The 13,885-nt window shown below is 39.4% G+C and overlaps 1 protein-coding gene across 2 annotated transcripts; it reads left to right on the top strand.

Moving 5' to 3' along the window:
- Positions 1 to 442: 442 nt before the first annotated feature.
- LOC130713392 (ethylene-responsive transcription factor WIN1-like) lies at positions 443 to 2,034 on the top strand. Of its 2 annotated transcripts, XM_057563164.1 has the most exons (3): positions 443 to 884; positions 1,021 to 1,149; positions 1,315 to 2,034. In XM_057563164.1, exons 2-3 carry the CDS (start codon positions 1,070 to 1,072, stop codon positions 1,895 to 1,897), a joined length of 663 nt encoding a protein of 220 aa, XP_057419147.1. In that variant the 5' UTR covers positions 443 to 884; positions 1,021 to 1,069; the 3' UTR covers positions 1,898 to 2,034. The 2 variants fall into 2 exon arrangements, with proteins under 2 accessions (XP_057419147.1, XP_057419146.1); XM_057563163.1 differs by lacking the exon at positions 443 to 884 and having other exon boundaries at positions 897 to 1,149.
- The last annotated feature ends 11,851 nt before the right edge of the window (positions 2,035 to 13,885 follow it).

The raw sequence follows: 13,885 nt of genomic DNA, 5'->3' as shown, positions 1-13,885 counted from the left end.
GTGAATATTTAATTTTTTATTTTAACCATTGGTGATTATATAGGGCCATGATGTATTAATTTACCATTTACATAAAAAAATTATTGTTATATGATACATCCTCTTAATCATACAACTTAATTAACCACCTTAATATAGGAGGGTTTTCCCCCTAGAGGGAAGGAGGTCACTTTTGTATAATTTTGTGGGTAGACTAGAGTGGTTCATAATTACTTAACTAAATCAGGTACCCTCTCATAAAGGAGTCTTGCACAATACTTACTAACATAATCACACATTTGAGATGTCAAAATTTATGTATCACTCAAATGACCCTATTGATTGGCAAAACATGGTCCTATTGTTTGCCCTGGTTGATGCTGGCAATGGCACCACCATTACCCAACCCATATATGAAGTTCAGTTCACCACTCATGGCCCCCAATAATATCAACATGTTCCCTCTTTCAAAATCTAGCTACAACAACTACTAATACACACATTTTCCTTCCCCCTCTCTCTCTAGCTAATTTCTACAACACTTAATCCAATTACTGCACTTAAATACCTTCATCAACCATTTTGAATTATGCGCTCCTCCATAACAAGCCATGATGATGATTCTCAATCGAGTAGTGAGTAGTGACTCCACCTAATAATGGCAGGTAATGCAATTCAATTGAACGTCACCTTCATCACCCTCTTCACTTCCATTTTTCTCGGATGTGAAATTTAACGAGTGCACTGATGATGTATACACACACTCTGCCACTAGCCAGAGGAATAAAAGACAAAGCCAAAAACAGAGGAATCAGTTCTCTTTCTCTCAGCTCCAACGACCATGCAACCAAGTCAAGCACAAACATTAATTGAAGAGTAATAACTATTTGAATGAACGGTTTTAGGTGAGTTTCTTTAATACACTTTGTACTATCACAACTTTCGCCGACACTCTGTGAGACTTCACTTTCTCCCTCTATATCTTGATCCTCTGTTCCTTCTGTACTTCTCCATCACTGTATTCTTCTCATGTCTTGCAAGCAACAACATTATCCTCCTCAAGTCCCAACAACCGTAACAGCATAATACCATGGTTCATTCAAAGAAGTTCAGAGGTGTCAGACAGCGCCATTGGGGTTCATGGGTATCAGAAATTCGACACCCCCTTTTGTATGTTTCTTCATCAGTGCACTATTTCTTACTATTATTACATTTCTCAATCAAATCACTCCAATTAACACAACATACACAGTTTCTAATTATTGTTAAGGTTTTGTCTTTTTCTCTATTAATTAGATTGTGAATGTTTGATTAATTAGCTTAATCGTGAAATAGGAAGAGAAGGGTGTGGCTAGGCACATTTGAAACAGCAGAGAAAGCAGCACGAGCATATGATCAAGCTGCAATTCTGATGAGTGGGCGAAATGCCAAAACCAATTTCCCAATTACTCAGACTCCAGAAGGTGATCCGAAGAGCATTACCAGTGAGGAAACCCCCTCATCCACTTCCAAAGATCTGGAAGAAATTTTACATGCCAAGCTTCGAAAATGCAGCAAGGCACCTTCCCCTTCCATGACATGTTTGAGGCTTGACACCGAGAACTCCCACATCGGAGTGTGGCAGAAGCGTGCAGGGCGGCGCTCTGATTCGAATTGGGTCATGACGGTTCAGCTCGGAAAAACCGTCACCAATAATGGTGACGGTCTTCCTCTACTTTCTCCTGATCAATCTCTGATCTCACCAGCCCTAACACGAAATGAGGAACTGTTGAGGCCAGAGATTGATGAGGAGGAGAGAATGGCACTGCAAATGATAGAGGAGCTTCTCAATAACAGGAACTGTCCTAGCCCATCATCATTCAACACCACACAACAACAACAAGGGGATCATGATCATGATGACAGCTTTTTTCTTTGAAGGGTCTTCTTTCCTTATATAACTATGGTATTCAGTATTCACGTGCTAATCTTCATCTACATCAAGGTCAGAAAAGGAAATTGCAGTTATATTTAGACTTACCTATAATAAGTACTGGGCTGCAATCATTGTTTGTATCTACCTTGAATGATTTCTAATTTACTATAAGTCATTATATTATAGGTGTAGATATATATAATTATATATATACGTAATGTATATTCATACATAGCCCAATGTAGGGCGGCTTTGAAAGGAAACGGATAAGGAAAATAAGATGTGTGTATACATATTATTATCAAAGTGATTTATAGTAAGTGCACTTACCTTCTGCTTGTTTTAGAATCATAATTTACCTGTTTTGTGTATTTCCAGTACTTGTTTGCCATTTCTTGTTATTTTCGGCGGCTCAATCTTGTTTGGTTCATTTTGGGTATCTACGTCTTATACGGTTATACCATATAATACAACTAATTTGATATATTTAGTTTCACACATTTTTCCTCTAAAATAATAATACTTAAATAGTATATATGTATATATATAGATATTCAACATATATTTCAGTTTTCTCTTTGTTATTTCTTTTAGGCTTAATCCTCATATTAGTCCCTGTCTTTGTGTCGCCGTCTGAACCAGGTCCCCTACCGGAAAAATTTGTGGATTAAATCCCTCTCTTTTAAAAACGTATGGAGTCAGTCCTCGCCGGAGCTCGAAGCTCCGGTGAGTGATGAAATGGCACGCTGACTGGGTTTATGAAGCTGACGTGGAATTAAAAAAAATTAAAAATTAAAATTACACATCATAAAATTAAAAAAATTAATTTAATTAAAAACCTAAATTACCTCAAATTAATCAATTAAACTTATTAATTAAAAATTATTGATTTTAAAAAATCCTAAATCCTAAAACTAACCCAGAATATGAAATCAACCCAAATTAGGGTTCCATCCACTCACCTTTCTTCTTCTTCTCTTTACCTTTCTTCCCCAATTTCCTTCATCCTCTCTTCTTCTTCACCACCCCAACCCGACAAACCCCAATAGCCACCACCAACAAGAAATTCCCTTCATCTGCTTTCGTTTCCTGCACTGGACAAGGGCTTTCCCTCTCAGTCTTGGCTCTACCTTCCTTGCCTCTGCTCGCGAGCTCCTTCTAGCCATGACCTTGGCCGCGAACGCTCGACGAGGTATACAGAGCTGATGTCGCAGGAAATGAGGAGGCGAGAGAATCGTAGTTCGGAGGGGACGATGCAGCGGCTGGGGGACTCCGACCGGATCTGGTGGATGGCGGGAGGTGATGTTGTTTTTCTTCTGGTGCGTTTGTTGGCTGTTTTGAATTTTCTGCACTGGTGCTGCTCTATCTGTCTGTTTCCTGATGTGCCATGTCTCTATTGTGGGATTTTGTCATTTGCTCTCCCTAGGTGTATAACAGATCTGGTTGTGAGGTGCATTTCGTTTTGGGTCTGCCTTAGTGTCGTTGTAGGGAACAGATCTGGGTTTTCCACTTCTGGGTTCTTTTCTTTTGTGTTATGGGATTTTTCTTCTCATCTTCATTTCCATCCATCTTAATCTTTTTTTTTTGAAATTAAAGATACATGGGAAGTATGATATGGCAATGCAATTGCATCAAAGGTAGAACTTGACAGTAAAGTAAATGAAATACTCCCATTCCAAATTAAGAGGCACCGTAATTTAGATAAACAAAAATGATAAATTGCAACTAATGTAATCAAAGCAATATATCTTAATCCTGGAATCACCGGTTGGTTAAAAAAATATGAATTGTAATTAGACATGAAGATGAAGATGAAAGATTCAGGTTCAGAAAACTTGAAGATCTTCATGAAGATGAAGATAATTGAAAAATAATGGATGATGAAGATGATTAAAAAAGGTTTTGTTCTGGGTTGATTGGAAATTTGGGGGGGGGGGGGGGGGGGAATTGCCGAATTGGGGCTAATTTTGGGGGATTTGTTTTTATTAATCAAATTAGGTTACTTGGTATTATTATTATTTTTAATTTAATTTAATTTTAGGTTGTGTAATTTTTTTTTTAATGCCACATCAGCTTCATTAACCCAATCAGCGTGCCATTTCATCACTCGTCGGAGCTCGGAGCTCCGGCGAGGACTGACTCCATACGTTTTTAAAAGAGAGGGATTTAATCCACAATTTTTTCCGGTCAGGGACCTGGTTTAGACGGCGACACAAAGACAGGGATTAATATGAGGATTAAGCCTTTCTTTTATCATATATATATATATATGTGTTGGACAGCAAGAGATCGAATATATAGAACATCGGAGATCATCACATTGGGCTAGTAGGAACACACCACTAGTGGATTGAACACCACATCTTTCACCCAAAATCCTAAGGTATTGGGTGTATGCGATCTCTCACTCATAAAATGTATGACACACCTTTAATCATTCAATGTGGAACTTCTTACTCACACATAACATCCCTACAATATAACATTAATTACTTCAATCTTTTCGTATTTTCTCCTCACATGTCTGCTAAATGTATGTACTATGCAAATGTTCAGGACGGATCTACATCGGCATGGGGCATTTGCCGGCACCATTACATATTCTCTTAGCAGTAGTAGTAGTATACTATATACTAGGGTTAATCGTCTACTTGGCCCCTGTCTTTGTCTCGCCGTCTGAAATTAGTCCCTCCCCGGAAAATTTGCAAATCTGGGTCCTCTCGTTTGCAATAAGTCTGGGGCAGGTCCTCGCCGGAGCCCGGAGCTCCGGCGAGTGATGATTTGGCTTGCTGACTGGGTTAAGTATGCTGACGTGTCAAGGAAAAAAATAAAAAAATAAAAAATAAATACAAATCAGTTTTAATTAATTAATATTTCCTAATTAACCCTAACAACTAACTAATCCCAATCAAGGTCCAAATACTAATCTCTATTAATAAATCTAACCTGATCTACTAAAAAATCAATTTTCCCCCCAAATAAAATAAAAAAACCTAAATCAATTTGGGATTTCTCCCTGAAAACTCATATCCCAGAAAATCAGAAACCCATAACCATGCTCTTCCTCCATCCCTATTTCTTCCTCCCTTTCTCAGATCTGCTAGTACCTTCCCAGTTCTGTTGCTGCATAATTTGGAGGAGGTGGAAGCTCTTGGGGTGGCGGCGCTGGTTGTCTTGGGTGCGCATGATGGCGGACATGAGCGATTTCTTTGAGGGTGAGGTTGCGGGGGGTGGGAGTGGAATTGAGGTTGCAGGGGGTCGGTGTTGGGGTTGGGGTTGCAGGTGGATGGGGGTGAGGTCGCAGGTTGGGGAGGGGTTGGGGTGTTGATGTCGCTGGGCTTAGGGTTGGTGTTTGTGTAGGTGGGGTTACAGGGTTAAGGGTGGTGGTGGGGAGTGGGTGGTTTGGGTTTCGATTGGGGTGAGGTTGGGGTTAAGGGTGGCGGTGGGGAGTGGGTGGGTATGGTGGCGGTGGGGTTGAGGTTAATGGTGGCGGTGACGTGTGGTGGAGCAGGGGAATACGTGCGGTGGGGTTGAGGTTCATTTGGGGTGTTTTCATCTTCTGGGTTTGGTGCAGAAGTGATTTCTGCAATTCTCCTTCGGTTGTAGATTCTTGTTCAGTGAGAGTGAGAGAGAGACATTTTGCCAGAAAGAAAAGGGGAGAAGGAGAGATTTGCAGAGAAGGTGTGTGGAGGAAGAAAGGAAGAGACAGAGGTTGAAGGATGAAGATGATGGGATGGAGATGATGAAGATGATGAACTGAGATGTGAATTTGGGTTTTTTTGGGTTTAACTTCAGCGCATGTTTTTCTTTTGATTTGTGTTTTTAATTTAATTTAATTTTTATTAATTAAACTAGGGTTAGTTTTGTTAATTGATTTTACTTTTTTAATTAAATTTAAATTTCTGACTTGTTATTTAATTTTATTATTTTATTATTTTTTTAATCCACGTCAGCATACTTAACCCAGTCAGCAAGCCAAATCATCACTCGCCGGAGCTCCGGGCTCCGGCGAGGACCTGCCCCAGACTTATTGCAAACGAGAGGACCCAGATTTGCAAATTTTCCGGGGAGGGACTAATTTCAGACGGTGAGACAAAGACAGGGGCCAAGTAGACGATTAACCCTATATACTATTATAATTCTGATGGTGAACAATGTTTGCGCCCACAATTTTCTTTGTTACTTGTAGTGTAATAAACTTTAAATGATTTAGTTTTCATAGATTACTATAGATATGATCAAATAAATCATATATATATATATATATATATATATATATATATATATATGAGTAAACAATTATCATCTTTGATTTAACTTTTGGGGTAGAGTTATAATTTACTTATTCTAAGATGATATTAAAGTCTATCCTAAATCTGTTTAGTGAAGACCACGTGTATATGAGTCATTTATAGATGTGTTTATTCATATGCATATTTCAAGCTCGAAATGAATATTTTTGGTGTGAGGGTTTGCATTGAGAAGCCTCACATCGACTAGAGATATAAGATAACCTTTATATATAAGAAGACAATCTTCAACTCTTAAACTAGTTTTTGCATTGAGTTAGACCTCCAAAATTCTATTTCTCTGTAAAAAAAATAATTATGATGTACATTTGAACTTTTGAAAGTAATGTGTTATACTTTAGAATTTAAAATTTATATGTATATTTTGCTCCCACAGCTCTACCGCCGAGTGAATGGCTGAGAGTTCTGCAAGGAAGACATTTTGATGGATAAAGCTCCCCAAATTCCTGCTAAAGCCCTGAAGCCACCGACCCTCTTAGTCACGCATGACTCCTCCTTTAGTACTTTTAATCTAAAATATAAGTCACTTTACAATATTTATGAAACATTTATTTAAAAAAATCTATAAACATTAATTATTTTTTTCATATTTACCTTTACACTACTTATTAAGTACTCAACATTCAAAGAACTTTTATGTGTTCTCTCGAATGATAGCTCATGTGGTAAAAACTAAGAGACATATGGGTTGGGTGAGGGGGTCCAGGATTAATTTTTGGAGGGTACAATTTATCTTTCCGATGTAAAAAAAAATAAAAGAACTTCTTTGTTTTCCAAAGTTTTGCTTGATTTCCAAAATAATTATCATTTCCACATAGTAAAACATATAATATGAAGAGAAAATTTTAAATATAGATACTTTGGAAAAATTATTTAAAAATCTGCAAATATATTACTACTATTAATGAAATTTAACTATTTTCTTAAAGTGACCCCTAATATGTTCAACTTTTAGAGCGGTGCAATTTACACCACTTGCTTTAACCTGTTATAATAAGTCCACTTAGGGCTGCACATGGGTTGGGTTGGATGGATTTTGTGAATTTTCACCTATGAACCCGAACCAACTCAATCCGACAATCTTCGGGTTGGTTTGGATGGATTGATTGGATCGCTATTTTAAAATAAAAATAAATCTAGAATATTAAAAATATTAGAAAACAAGTAATCCAAGTCTTTAACGTGCAATTACATTATAAGTTCATAACTACCGTCTATACACATCTATACAACAATACATAACTAAACAAATACTTTAAGTATTTTAATATGACACGTAATTACAAACAAATTAGTCTCCAAGTCTCTTAAAAATCACTCTAGTAGTAGAAATCCAAGTCTCTAAAAATTACATACCCTACTAGTAGGTTAGATAAAAACTAAAATTATTAAAAATATATATTAAATAATATATTATTATTATATGATTCGATTTTGGATTAGGTTGGATGGATTATTATGGAATCTGAAATCCGATCCAAAGATGATTGAATCGTAATAAAATTCATCCGATGGACCCGTTTCCCCAATACAACCCGCATTTTTATCATTGGATCGAACTGGATTGGATGGTATCATTGGGTTGACCCGGCTCATGTGCACCCCTAAGTCCACACATCTTTTTAAAAAAAGTTAACATATAATAAATTTTTAATGATATTGTTTTAAAATAAAAAGATACGTTGACCTCCTATAATTGATCAAAATAAGAGGTGTAAAATTGCACCCTCTAAAAGAGAACTTTTCTTAATTATAAAAATTAAATAAAAGTGACTACAATAAGAGAGGAATAATTAACATAATAATGATATACATAATGGCTCGCATAGCCATCTCCACCTGACCCTAAATTGACACTTGATCATTGTCCACCCTAGTGGCACCCAATTATTTCAAGTTGCAACCAACCACCGACTAATTTCAAACATCCGTACATTATTCAGTTTATTTTTACAGTTTGTTTGTCATTTTCTGTTTCCGCTGGACGTGATAGATGATGGTATTGGTAGGAATGAAGTCATTTTCCAGGAAACTGATCATCATATCATGCGCATTAGATTTTTGTAGTATTTCGATAAAAAAGGCAAGGACAGTTTATAATAATACTATAATTCGAAATGATAATGTAGAATTTGGATACTGATTAACTGGATGGAAATTGATTGTGAGACAAACTGCAAATTTGACTCATCTCTTAGATTGTCAACATATGAAGTTTCTAAATATTTATCAATGTATGAAGTTTTCAAATGTTATTTAGAAAGGGAAGAGGTGTCAAAGTGACATTTTTGGTCTTTGAGTGTGATAATTTCACTTTATCCCTCAACAAATTAAAATCACTTTTATGTGTACACATTTTTTTTAAAACAACCTCTACACATTTACTCCAATGAGAATTGTTTTGACTGGACTTCCATAGTTCAGTTCAGTCGATCTATTGTCAGGCCACCATTAGAACAACCCATAGCGTCTTTCGTTGACCTGGACGGATGGAATCAGCTCGACTTAATGACCATGGATGACTTGACTCATATCCGAGACTCAGAAAATACTCCGCAACAGATTACTACTTATGGATATTTGCAATGATGGATTTCTACATGAAAGGGTATGGGGTCAAATGTCCTCACAAACATTTTGATGTCTCCTTAATACAATGTGTGTGTTGTTTGTATTATTTGTTTTACAAAATTTTGTTTTCTTACTACTATATGTACTATTTGCCCCGGCTCCACTACTTATTTATATGTATGTGTGTATATATATTATTTCTACTACTCAAAATTTCTAGATCCATCACTGAATATTTATATGGAGGTTTCATATATCAATCTCCAACTTATTGAAGATATTTATAGGAGAAGGGTCTAAAAATTTCATACGCGACAAAGAATCTTAATTTTTACAATGACTATCCAATAAAGCAAAAGAATTGATTTCGACTCATATTTGATAAACTACTTGGTAGGAAGCAGCAAAGCTAAAGCTCTTCCCAAACAAATGGCTACAGGGTAAACTTGATCCTAAGATTCAAAACCATTTGAAAATGCTCTTCTCTAGACTCTAGTTGAACCTGCAAGTCTGAGTTCCATTATCTTAAGCCCATCAACATTATTTTTTGAAAATGCGAAGAATGGGAAGCAAAGGCAATGTGACTATGTGAGTGTGTGACTATGTGACCATCCATCCTTCGTGATTTGTCTATCCTCCTTAAGGCAATGTTTTGGTCCTGTTTACGGTGATTTTTGGTAAACAAATATCCTCTTAGTTCGACTAAAGGAAGTTTAGATTCAGGGTCCTTTTGAAAAAACGCTTTGCCAAAGTGTTGTGTGTGCGTGAGTGTTTTTCGACAACAACGAACGATTCAAATAGAACTGGATTTCATTAAGCGCAGGTCAATTACAAAGAAGTCACGTAAATCAAAATAACACGAAAGGTACAAGAAATGTAAATTTCGACAGGAAACTGCATAAAGAAACTGGAAATTGACAAGTTAATATAAGAAAACTAAGATGCTGGTTCTGCAACATACTCCTCCATCATCACGCCTTGCTCCTTGAGTCTCATTGATGCGGACATTTAAAGCTTTTTGGTGAATTTTCAGAGTTTGAGTTGGGAACCCTTTTTCTGATGCTGCTTCTTCTATTTATAGTGCTCTCCTTTTCTCCACGTACTTGGCGGTTTTTCTTCAATGTGTAAGGGCTTAGTGGGTTTGAATTTTGGCGCCTCACCCCACGTTCAGCCGGAGATTCTGAGCACGTGACTTAATTGCCACGTGGGTGGTCTTGAGTCGTGGGTAACCGTTGCAATTCGTGGCATCGTGGGTACACGCACGTGCTCGTAATTGCCCATCACTCGGTAACTGCCTCTTACGTTAAGATGATCGAAGTTCCTTCATCTGCTGGGTTTGTCGAGATATGGCTCTTACTAACTTGCCTTTGAGGGACACGACGTGCTGAGTCGCAAGTTTTGTCATAGTCCTTTCTGTCGAGCAACCACCTTTCCAACATGATGTCGAGAATCGTAGTGCTCATAATTTTAGCTTAACAGTTGCCCCCCAAAAATGTTGGTTGTCGACTGCTTTGGCTGGAAGACACCAAGCGTTTTTGATCGCGTCCGTTCAAACTCATCGATTCAAATGATTTGCATCCTTGACCGTTCGATTCTTAAGTCCAATCAGTGGCCATAACGTCTGATGACTCTCCACTAGCTGACAGTTATAGCCTTTTTAGGGCCATAATTTCGTCTATGTCAAAAAGCTGGGCAATGACATGATTTAATTAATAAAATATCACTTGGACTCCAAATTTCATAAATTGAGGCATAATGCAGCTTGGGTTCCGTTTGCATTTCTGCTTATAGATACCCCATTGACATTCTTTCTGAAGCTTTACGCTCTTCACAACCTAAAGCTTGCAGCTTTCCTCTTCCTGAGTTCTCCCTTCGTCTTCCTCAACTTTCTTCAGAACAACCATCATTTCCTTCAATGGCTTCCAATCCTGAGCAAACCACCCCTGAGCAGACCCTTCCGTTGGCCACCGAGCTCAAGCTGGATGAATCCAAGCGTGTGGCAATCCCAGAACCCCCCAATGAAGCAGAGAAGAGAGCTATCTGGAAATCCCAGGTACTCATTCCTTTCTCTGTTAATGGTACTTTACGCGCCATTTTGGGTCCTTTAAAAGTAGTAAAACATGATAGGCCCAATAGTCTTCCTGAGGATCATGAGTCATTTCACCCTAGTGTTAGGGGAGAGGAGCTTATTTTGGCTTTCCAACCTTCTTATCGCATGCCATTTCTGAGTGACCCAAAGAGGGCTTTTCGTTCAGCTCCCCCTAACCCTTCTGCCAATGACAAAGCATATCTCAAATGGTTAGATAGGGTTGAGGAACACAAGAGACAGCACTGGAAAAACGTTGGGATTCTCGATTTGATTCAGCTGTCGAGGTCCCAAATTTCGTACAACCCTGCAATGATATTGAGTGCGCTTTACTTTTGGGAGAGGTCCACTAATTGCCTTCACGTTCCCTTTGGCATGATTACCCCAACCCTCTTGGATGTTGCTGCCATCACCGGATTGTGGCCTATTGACGATGATTATCACTCCGTGCCTGCGGCCATCAAACCCATCGCGATCCCTACTGATAACATCTCGTTTGGCCGGTTTATCAAGGACCATTATGTCGAGAGTGGTGAGGTGTCTGATGCTGAACATGTCGCGTTCCTATTGTATTGGCTTTCAGCTTATGCTTTCTGTACCAAGTCTTTGCGCATACCTGCCAAACTTTTGCCTTTAGCCAACTTGCTCCACGAAGGTCAACAACTTGCCATGGCCAGGCTTGTTCTTGGTAACCTTTATCAAATGCTGAATGAAGCTGTCGAGGATATTCGGAATACCAAAACTGTTTCTCTAAATGCAGCTGGACCTCTCTGGTTATTTCAGCTTTGGTTGAACGCAGTTTTCGAATCTCTATTGCCAGCACGGGATGATCCTCCAGCTGTTTCTAACACCAGGATTGATGCCCACAGGCTCGAGATCCTGACCCCAGCTTATGATGCGTCGAGCTTTGAGGCCGATTTCAGAAAGTATTTTACTATGTTTCTTGAGTTGAAACATTATCGTTCCAGTTTTTCCCCTTATAGCAAGGCTGTTTGTGGCCCTTTCTGGCTGAGAAATTCTTATCCTAGCGTGAGTGACCCTACGTTTCCCAAGGAACATCATGTTATGCTCTGGAGGACCATCCTTTCGCCTAGGGTTTTAACTGTAGTCTTTGCTAGCAGTGACTATACCCTGTGTGGTTACAATCCTCAACTAGTTTCTCGACAGTTTGGGCTTAGCCAGGCTCTGCCCAACACCTTGTTCGACAAGAGCCTCGTTCTATACCCTGGGGCTATCAAGAAGGCTTCTGCTTTCGACACTACTGTCCATTTCTATAACAAGAAACTCCTCAACATGAGCCCCTTCAACTTTGCTCCTTCGTACTATGCTACTAATGCCTTCAAAGCCTGGTGGTCTAAGTATTGGGCCCAGATTTCGAAGCCGCTCGTAGATTGTCTTCAATGCATGACAGATGCTTTTCTTTTGCAGAAGCAAGATCTCAAGAAGACCAAAGGTATGCACCTGGCAGAAATTCGATCCTTTCAAGAGTTCTTTGGTGTGGTATATTATCCAACTCTTCGCCTTCGAGATACAGTTGCGAAAGCAGCTCAAGTATTAAGGCAAAAGTGGGAAGCTAAAGCCAAAAAATCCAAGTTAGTTATTCCTCCCGATGAGGAAGGTCTATCTTTTGTTATTCGAAAAACTGGCTTTAGGTTCCCATTTTTGCCTACGAGTAGGTTTGCATTGGCCTTTCCACCGGTCTTGCCCAAATGGGTTGACCATGTAAATATAAATGTGTTGGCCAATCAAGCTCTTCCTCCTCGAAAGCGAGTGACTTGGACCAAGTACCACTTATGGAACTTTCCGTATCATGTGCCCGTCGAAATCTTCAACCACATATCGTGAACATGCGTATTGGTCAAGGTACTATTTCGACTTGGCCTTGCCTTTGCCGTTTTACTTCTTAACTTTTCTTTCCATTTGCAGCTGAAGTCATTACCAAGCCGGCTCCTCGAATTACTTCCCCGGTGGCTCATTCTTCTAAAGACAAGCCAGTCGTGATTGTGGATGATGATGATGATGATGAGGATGATAATGTCAGTCTTGCTGACAAGCTCAAGGTACTTTCCTCATGGCTTTTCCTTTTCTTTTCAATTTCCTTGGAATATTGACTAATATATTCTTCGACAGGGTAGAAAGAGGAAACCTAAGCCTGCTGCTTCGGCTAGCCAAAAGAGAGCCAAGGGGGCTGGTATTTCCACAACCAGTGGGGCTTCTAAGTTGGCATCTGACGCTCAACCAGAAATCGACGGCAAAGAAGGTGGCGGCGACGCTGCTATTCAGGTGTGTTCCTTATTTTCAAGAGTACCTTGCGACATTCTAATCTGTGATCCCTCAGTTAAATCGAGGTTTACCCCCTTTTTTTTTAGGCTGATGTCCATGAGCATTCTACTTCCAATCCTCCGTCTCGTGAAAATTCTCCTGTTCCCAATCCTCCAAAGACCCAAGTTGAGGGCGTCGAGAAGCCTCCTAAGGCTGCGTCCTCTGTTAAAAGGACCTCGACATCTGAGGGAAAGAAGAAGGTTAGGAGCAAGTCTGGTCACAAATCCCCCCATCGTTCCAAGAGCTCCACCAACTCGAGCCCTTCCAAAGGGTCTTCTCACCAGGTAATCATCCATCTTTATAACTTCTTTGCGTTCTGGTGGTTCCTTGGATGTGCGTCTAGAGGCCTGGGCTGATTTTCCTAGTTTTCTCTTGTAGGAAACTCAAGGTGCAACTTCTCCCATCCGCGAAACAGAAACTCTTCCTGATAAAGATGCTAACCCCATGCCTCCTCCAAAGTCGACTGCCACTGTGCAACTCTCGCCTCAAGCCAAGGGTGACTCTTCATCTCACGTGTCTAGTGAGAAGCTTGATACTTTATTTGAGGAAGATCCACTGGCGGCTTTGGATGGCTTTCTCGATGGCACCTTGGAATGAGATTCTCCACCCCGTCAAGCTGATGTTACTGCTGAGACTGCTCAATCCAGTGGAATTGCCAATCTTCAGCAGATTGAGGAGAGCATGGGTCGGCTGAAGGCTATC

Source organism: Lotus japonicus, chromosome 4, assembly GCF_012489685.1.
Source record: "Lotus japonicus ecotype B-129 chromosome 4, LjGifu_v1.2".
In the NCBI taxonomy this organism is placed as follows: domain Eukaryota; kingdom Viridiplantae; phylum Streptophyta; class Magnoliopsida; order Fabales; family Fabaceae; genus Lotus; species Lotus japonicus.
This window is presented reverse-complemented; position numbering and strand designations above follow the sequence as displayed.

Excerpts from the sequence above, each read along its gene's own strand:
- LOC130713392 (XM_057563164.1), top strand. The coding sequence starts at position 1,070 with ATGGTTCATTCAAAGAAGTTCAGAGGTGTCAGACAGCGCCATTGGGGT. Across the intron at positions 1,150-1,314 it reads GAAATTCGACACCCCCTTTT|GAAGAGAAGGGTGTGGCTAG; the intron begins GTATGTTTCTTC and ends ATCGTGAAATAG.